General features: G+C 54.8%; 1 protein-coding gene across 1 annotated transcript; it reads left to right on the plus strand.

Moving 5' to 3' along the window:
- The first annotated feature begins 2,241 nt into the window (after window positions 1-2,241).
- Window positions 2,242-7,779, plus strand: LOC142014994 (perforin-1-like). Its single transcript, XM_074998332.1, has 3 exons — window positions 2,242-2,363; window positions 5,155-5,741; window positions 6,190-7,779. Exons 2-3 carry the CDS (start codon window positions 5,209-5,211, stop codon window positions 7,307-7,309), a joined length of 1,653 nt encoding a protein of 550 aa, XP_074854433.1. The 5' UTR covers window positions 2,242-2,363; window positions 5,155-5,208; the 3' UTR covers window positions 7,310-7,779.
- The last annotated feature ends 905 nt before the right edge of the window (window positions 7,780-8,684 follow it).

Raw genomic sequence — 8,684 nt, forward strand, 5'->3', positions numbered from 1 at the left:
TGTCTTCCTCATGGCTGGAAACAAAAGAGAAATACCAGAGGACAGAAAAGGGAGGAACCAAAAAATTCCTTTGTCCCAGTTTAAAATTCTTACCCACATTCCTATAGGCCAACCTCACCTGGCTAATGAGGTTAAGCCTTTTACTCCCAGGCTGCTGGCTAACCCTCATGATCATGACAAAGGTCAAGATAAGATCACTTCTGACATGAAGGTTTCACTTGGCATAAGAACAACTGTTTAGGATAAGAATTCACATGTAACTTGATTCTTAGTGGAATAGAGCTAGCTAAGTGTTTTATTTTAATATGAAAACTCACCTTGATCTGCCTGTTTTTACTTCTAACGACTTAAATCCGACTTCCATGTTGAATAGTAACAGAGAGGAAGCCGTGCTATACTTGGCTCAATCTAATTATTGACCTTCCCCCCCACCCCTCCACTCTCTGATTTGCTCACCTTGATTATCTTTTTCTGATTTGTCCTCCTTGCTTACTGTTTTTGGTTCTCTGTGCCTTAAATATTGAGTCTGTTCTGGCCTGGCTATGGTCTGAAGAAGTGGGTCTGTCCCACGAAAGCTCACCTACTAAACTATTTTGCTAGTCTTTAAAGTGCTACTTGACCGCTTTTTGTTTTAAATCCTACTGTTTTGCTCAATAAAAATTCTTGTTTATTATCAAGCCCAGTGTGTGGACTTATTACCTGGGGAGGTCTACCACAGTGCACATCTCCCTTTCAGTGATAAAGGGGCTTACCTGACAAGTTCCCTGTGCCCCGTGCAAATCTTTTGCATAGAAGAGATGGATTTACGTGTGGGTTTGATCCCTTTGGGGGGCTGATTTCACAGTTGCTGTGCAATTTTCCCTGCCGTTGCCAGAAGGTAAGTGCCACAATAGTTTCCACAGTCCAACTTCTTCCTCTTCTTGAAAAAACTGATGATCATTGTGTCTCTGCAATCTCGTAGCATCTGCTCCTTATCCGAAATCTTGAAAATCAGAAGGTGGAGTTGCTTGTGGAGCTTTGACCCACCTTCTTTGAAGACTTCCACTGGGATTCCATCAAGTCTCGTTTCCTTGTTGCACTTCATCGCTTTGATGGCAGCTTGGACCTCAGGGTATGAAGTGTTGCAAGATCGTCTCTCGGCAGCTGCTGAGGGATTTGGTCAAGGGATTCTAGGACCACGGTGGAGGGGCAGTTCAAGCGTTCGTTACAGAAGAGAAGAGTGAGGGGGGATTCAATAGCAGCCTTCAACTGCTTAAAGTGGGGTTTCAAAGGGGATGGATCCAGGCCATTCTGCAGATGACAGAACAGGAAGCAACGTTCTCAAGTGCAGTGAGGGGCTGGAGATGCGAGTGGGGAGGTCATCGAGTCCAGCCCCCTGCGCAGAGCAGGATCAACCCCAACTAAATAATCACAGGCAGGACTTTGTCTTAAACACCTCTAGGGATGAAGATCCCCCACCTCACTCGGTAACACATCCCAGTGCTTCCCCACACTCCTGGGGAAACAGGTTTTCCTAATATCCAACCTACACCTCCCCCTCTGCAACTTGAGACCATTGCTCCTTGTTCTGCCATCCGACACCACTGAGAACAGCTTCTCTCCATCCTCTTTAGAGCCCCACTTCAGCAAGTTAAAGGCTGCTGTCAAATCGCCCCTCAGTCTTCTCTTCTGCAAACTAAATAAGCCCAGATCCCTCAGCCTCTCCTCATAGGCCATGTGCTCCAGCCCCCTAATCATTTTCAGTGCCCGCTGCTGGACCCTCTTGAATGCATTCACATCCACATCCTCTCTGTACTGGGGGCCCCAGAACTGGACACAACACCCCACAAGTGGCCTCACCAGTGCCAAGGAGAGGGGAATAATCACTTCTCTAGATCAGCCAGAAATGCCCCTCCTAATGCACCCCTAGTTTGCTGTGAGATCCCTGATGTGCTCTACTGCAGGGCAGGGGGCTCAGCCGGGGCTGCTCTCCCTGGGCAGACAGTGCTGGCCACAATCCCCAGGGTGGTGCTAGGTGGCTCTCTGATGCAGGGCGGGAGTCCATGCGGGGCAGAGCTGGCTCCAATGTCTAGGCTCAGCATTTCTGTCTTTGAGGAGTCCCTGCAGCTTCTCTAGCTCCTCACACCCTGGGAGCGGAGCAACTTCCTGCCACAGCTTCCTGGCCAGCAGGCTGTGGCTGGGGGTGTGAAGGGGGCAGAACTTTGGAGCTGGAGAGGGAACAAATTGGGGTCAGATTGTGAGAACGCAGGAGACTTGCTGCGGAGCCCTACCAGAGCTCCTCTCTCCCAGCAGAGACACAGCCCAGCCCTGGCTGCAGGCAGGTCCCAAGGCTGAAACACAGCTCAGCTCGGCTCCGGAGACAGGTGAGTGATGGGCGGGTCTGCTCAGACCCTGGCTGGAAGCAGGAACCCCATTTTCCTGGGCACAACACAGATCCCAGCCAAAATCAGGGACCCCATCGCACCAGGCTAAGATTGGGAACACCATCATGTTGGGCTGCTCAGACCCCTTCTGAGACTGGTAACCCGTTGTGCCAGGCACTGCTCAGACCCCGGCTGAGATCAGGGACTCCATCGAGCCAGCAGGTCAGGAAGATGTGGCTGGCAATTTTTCCACCTTTGGGGTGGATCAAAGACACCTTGACCCAGGCGATCTGGAGCGAGACCCAGGGGCTGCACAGACCCAAGCCCAGAGCTGGGATGACATCATGCCTGGCACTGCATAGACGCCAGCTGAGACCAGAGACCTCATTACGCTGGGAACTGCAAAGACATCCCCCGCTAAGATCTGGGGGCCTCAGACACCAGGGGCTGCTCAGAGCTCAACCAAAGGCACGTCTTCACCGCCCAGAAGGTCGCGCTAGTCAGTGTCCATCTTCCGGGGTTCATTTTGTACCCCTATGGGGACATGCGAAATTGAACTATCTGGATTTGGCAGCCACCCCCTGCACTCCTCCATCTCGCGAGCAGGAAGGGAGGTCGACGGGACAGATTTTCTTCTCAACCTCCCTCAATGAGGACGGCCAGGTAAGTCAATCGCAAATAAATCGATTCCAGCTAGCAAGTGCTGTAGCTGGATTTGTGTATCTACAATCAGCTTTACGGTCTAGTATAGAGGTGGCCAAAAACCGGTCTGCAAGCAGGACCAGCCCCAACTAAGTCATCCCAGCCTGGGCTTTGTCAAACCAGGACTTAAAAACCTCTAGGGGTGGAGATCCCACCACCTCTCTAGGCAACGAATTCCAGTGCTTCACTACCCTCCTGGGGAAGGAGTTTTTCCTAATATCCAATCTACACCTCCCCGTCTGCTTCTTCAGACCATTGCTCCTTGTTCTGCCATCTGTCAACATTGAGAACAGCCTCTCTCCTTCCTCTTTAGAGCTCCCCATCAGGAAGTTGAAGGCTGCTATAAAATCACCCCTCAGTCTTCTCTTCTGCAAACTGAATAAGCCCAAATCCCTCAGCTTCTCTAGAGCTGCTTGAAATGCTCCTCCTAATGCACCCCAATGTGCTATTAGCCTTTTAGCTACAAGGACACACTGTTTACTCTTATCCAGCCCTTCATCCACCATAATCTCTAGGTCCCCTTTCGCTGCACTGCTACTTAACTAGTCAGTCCCCAGCCTATAACAACGCTTGGGATTCTTCCATCCCAAGTGCAGGACTCTACACTTCTTGTAGACATGCATCACATTTCTTTTGGCCCAATCTTCCAATTTATCCAGGTCACTCTGGATCCTCTCTCTACCCTCCAGTCTCTCTCTACCTCTCCCGCTAGTTTAGTGTCATTTGCAAACTTGCTGAGGGTGCAATCCAGGTCATTAATAAAGATGTTGAACAACACCAGCCCCAGAACTGAGCCTTGCGGCACTCTGCTTGAAACCAACCACCCTCCAGCTATTGAGGCTTTGACCAGCCATTGACCACTACACATTAGGCCCAATTATCAAACTGGGGTGAGGCATGGCTCAGTGGTTTGAGAATTGGCCTACTAACCCTGGGGTGATGAGCTCAAGCCTTGAAGAGGCCATTTAGGGATTGGGGCAAATAGATGGCAGACAGCTGGTGCTTGGCCCTGCCAAGAGGATGGGGGACTGGACTAGATGACCTCCTGAGGTCCTGTCCAGCTCTTGAAGATAAGTACCTCCAATTACATCTCAGCTTTCAATCCATCTCACGCTGCCTGCATCCAATCCACACGTCCTTAACTTACAGGCAAGAATGTTGTGGGAGACAGTATCAGAAGCTTTCCTGAAATCAAGGTGTGTCACATGCACTGACTTCCTCATGTTCACAGAGCCTGTTATCTTGTCATAGAACCTAATCAGATTGGTCAGGCACAACTTGCCCCTGCTGAATCCAAAATAGCTGTGGATAGAGAGCAAAGAGCCACAAATTGTATATTTATTTTTGTCTAGCTAGAGATCGGTATAGATATGTATAAACATACAATATGTGGCTCAATCCCCCTCCCCTCTCCCCCAGCCAGGCACCCCCAGCCACCCCAGCCCAGTGCCTGGGACTCACTGGAGCCACAGACACGCACTTCTCCCTCATGGCCCTGGACACGTGTTGAGAGGGGCGGACAGCCCACCCGCCACACAGCTCCAAGCAGGAGCCGCCTTTCATTGAGCAAAGAGCTGCGAGAGGCTGGAGAGCCGCTGGGTGGCCACCCCGTGCTGCAACAAGGCCAGTCACGCCGAGCACGAACCCTGCTCCCCTGGTCTCGCCAGCGATGAAATCCACCACTCCCATGCCACGGGTGTGGGTAACTTCCAACCGCCCCGAGTGGCCACAGCCGGACACTGCATCAGCTCCCTCGTGACCAGCCACAGAGTCTGTCCACATAGCGCCACCCTCTGGTGGCCCCGTTGAGGCACTGCAATGCCCCGTTGTTACCCCCACCTCATTGCCCGTCCTGGTATTGCATCTCCTGGAAACTGGGGGGGTCAAGAAATTGATGCAGATTAAGTCATTTGTAGTCAAACATGGAAATGAAGTAACATCTCCAGGAGTCCTACGTCCCGGAGGTTTCTGGGTGAGCTGTAGAACATGGCTCATGTCCTGGCTGATAGGTGGATGTCAAGGGAATCTTGAGAACTGTCTGCCACTGAATTGCCACTAATTTTGGCTCTCCCTGAATCTCTCCCTGCAGTGGTGTCCAGAGGCTGAGGGCCGCTCCCAGGTGGGGGACCCCTTCACCTCAGCCATGCCCAAGATTGGTGCCTTCATGCCCCTCCTCTTCTTCATCTTCCCTGGGGCCTCCTCCCAATGTCAGACAGCCACGGCCAGTGAATGCCAGCAGCACACGGCCTACGTGCCTGGGCACAGCTTGGTGGGAAAGGGCATCGACGTGACAACAATGGCCAGGAAGGAGCTTGGCATGGTGGACGTTGGTCTCTGGCAGCATTCAGCCGGCACCTGCACCCTATGTCAGAACCCATGGCTGGAAGGGCAGTTGCAGAGGCTGCCGCTGGCTGTAGAGGAGTGGCGTGTCCAGGATGCATGCTGCAGTCATCTCATCAGCTCGGTGCAGCAGTCGGCAATGGCCATGGTGGAGCTGGCAGTGTCCACCGTGCAGAACGACTGGAAGGCGGGGCTGGACGTTCCTGTGAAGCCCAAGGTCAACGTCCAGCTGGTGCTGGCTGGATCACGCTCCAAACTGGCTGATTTCCTGGTAGAGCATTCACGGAAGGACAAATACAGCTTTGTGAACCAAGAGGTCTCCTGCAGCTACTACTGGTGAGAGTTGGGCTGGGCTCACCTGGAACTGGGAGTACAGCAATGCCATGCAGAGATATGTCGACTCTCCCCTCTAGAGGATGCTGGATCCAACTAAGTCCACCACTGGGTGACCAGCTGGGCCAGTGAGGAGTAGAATGGGAGATGAGGTCCTTCCTCTCTGGGTGGCACCAGCTCTCACGTGGGACTTACCAGCTATGGGGAATTTTCTTGAGGGTCAGGACACCCTGGTGACCTGCCATGGACAGTGCAGGGACAGTCTATCAGACCTGTCTAGTCGCTGGCAGGATCCCCGGCAAGGTTGGGTGATTCAGCAGACCGAGTGACTTCTTTGAGTAGGAGCCACCAGCTCAGACCCTTGCTGTGGGTGGGCTGGGCTGGAGGATGCACCATTATCTGTGCTCACTTCCCAGGCTGAGCTCACTCCCCTCTTTGTGTCCCTGAGCAGGTTCCGGGTCAGAGGGACGCCCCCACTCACCAGCCATTTCACTCTAGAGCTGGAGAACCTCCCGGACCAGTACGACGGCACATCCGAGCTGGAGTACCAGCAGCTGATCACCAACTACGGCACCCACTACGTGTCCCAGCTGCAGCTGGGGGGCCGGGCGCGGGACGTGACGGCCGTGCGGGTGTGCGAAGCGGCAATGAGCGGTTTGACGGATGACGAGATCAAGGACTGTCTGAGCGCGGAGGCGGCCATGAGCATCGGAATGGGCAAGATCAAGGGCGGGTACAGCAAGTGCGAGGAGGAGAAGAAGAAGGGGAAGGTCGGGGGGAGCTTCCACGAGACGTATCGGGAGCACCACATGGATGTGGAGGGAGGACACAGCACGACTGATCTGCTCTTCTCCGGGAACGACACCAAGGTCTTCTCAGCCTGGGTGGAGAGCCTCAAAGCCAGCCCCGGCCTGGTGTCCTATTCCCTGCAGCCCATCCACACGCTGCTGGAGCAGGACAACCCCAAGCGAGAGCAGGTGAGGCGGGCGGTGAGTGAATACATCACCAAGAGAGCCCTGTGGAGGAATTGCACCCAAAGCTGCCCCCCGGGGACCCGGCGCAGCGCCCACGACCCCTGCTCCTGCTTCTGCCCCGGGGACGCCACGACCAACACCATGTGCTGCTCGCGGGAGCGCGGCTGGGGGAGGCTCACGGTGACTGTGCAGAAGGCCAGAGGCCTGTGGGGAGACTACATTACCGCTACGGATGCCTTCGTGAAGGTCTTCTTTGAGAAGAGGGAAATACAGACTGGAGCCATCTGGAACAACGAAAATCCCGCCTGGAACATCGATGTGGATTTTGGCACCGTCCGCATCACCAGCGCCAGCAAGATCAGCGTCCAGGTCTGGGACGAGGACAAAAATGCAGATGACCTGCTGGGCAGCTGCGACATCCCGCTGGAGGCTGGTGGGCCCCACCGGAAGGATTGTTACCTGAACCACGGCCGCATCTGGTTCCAGTACAGCCTGCGCTGTGGGCCCCACCTCGGGGGCCGGAGCTGCTCTGACTATGTCCGCCAGCCACCGCGGCAGAGCACAGCCAAGGGGAAGGAGATGGAGGCCTTCTGGTGAGCTCCTGCCATAGGGGATTGGAAATCCCCTGCGCAAGGATTTCCTGGCTCCTGCTTTGCTGAGGCTTCTGGGGTTCTTGCTGTCACTTTGCTTGAGAATCGGCATCTCCCACTCCCAGCGGAGACAATCAGCTGCTGTTAGTTCATTATCCTCACCGCTCCCTCTGGGAAAATATTCTGTCATGAAAAGCCCCTTCTGGACCCATCAGACCCAGGTGTCCAGCTTGTGGGATTAAAGCATCTTCCTAGCTCACCCATACCTGCATCTGCTGAGAGCCTCGAGGAACAGCTTCACAGTGCAGTTAATGGGTGAATAAGGGTTGATAACTCTGAACCCTACTGACTGCAAGCTAAATATCTCCAGCCTGGAAAACTGCCCTGCAGCTTTGCAATTTGCTTCCGGGAGGATTGCAGGTCTCTGGATCTTAGCAAACGTATCTCCCCGCTCCAATAAACACTTGTGAAAGCAAATTTCTCAGCAGGAAGTCTTGTCTCTCTTCTGACCTCGGCAGGTGGGCCCCAGACGGAGAGTGGACATGAGCAGCTGCAGTGCAGGCTGGAGAACGCTCCAGAACATGCTGAGCTGGGGGGCGTGAAGCAAGGCAAGGCAGAGGTGCTGGGTGAATGTCTTGCATCAAGGAATTCAGCGTAAGGTGGCTCAGGCCCATCAAGACAGTGGCTTCTGTCAGGGCCAAGTGGGCTAAATACAGGGCCAGAGGAGGAGGGGCGGAGTTTGTAGAGGTACCAGCATCCTTCAGCTGATGTTTGCCGTGGGGCGGGGACTTGCTGCAGATTGCTGGGCAATGCTATCAGCTGGCGAAGGTGGGAGTCCAGTGGGGGTGTACTCTGGAGCCAAACGCCGTGGCCACGGAGCCAGGGCAGGAGACCGGGAGCCACAGGGCACAGAGCGCTATGGAGCTGAGAGGTAGACCCAGCCCCACAAGAGGAATCATGGAGCACAGCCTGGGAGCACGGGGGCCCTGGGAGACATGGCCCAGGTGGGATGGGATTCCCGTAGCCCCCTCCCCTGGAGTCCTGGCCCCCTGCCTGGCACATGTGGCCCCTGTGACTCTCAGGCAGTGCTACAGCCGCACTTCTGAGCGTCTAGAGGCAGGAAGAGCTGGTCTGACCACAGGCTCCTCCTTCTCCCCATGAGAGAGCCTGTGACGTTAGTGGGGAGAGGGCAGAGGAGCCCAGAGCTGAACCCCACACCCACTGCCACGCCAGTCAGAGCTGCACCTCTGCCCAAACCTGGCTCCTTCCCATCAGCTCGGCCAGCCCCGGACGGTCGCCACCAGCAGGTGAGTGGGGCAGGGGGTGAATACCTGGGCTCACTGTCCACTCAGGAGCTGGGAAAGTCCTGCCCTTCCCCTACT

The sequence above is a fragment of the Carettochelys insculpta genome, chromosome 6, assembly GCF_033958435.1.
Source record: "Carettochelys insculpta isolate YL-2023 chromosome 6, ASM3395843v1, whole genome shotgun sequence".
Lineage (NCBI taxonomy): Eukaryota > Metazoa > Chordata > Testudines > Carettochelyidae > Carettochelys > Carettochelys insculpta.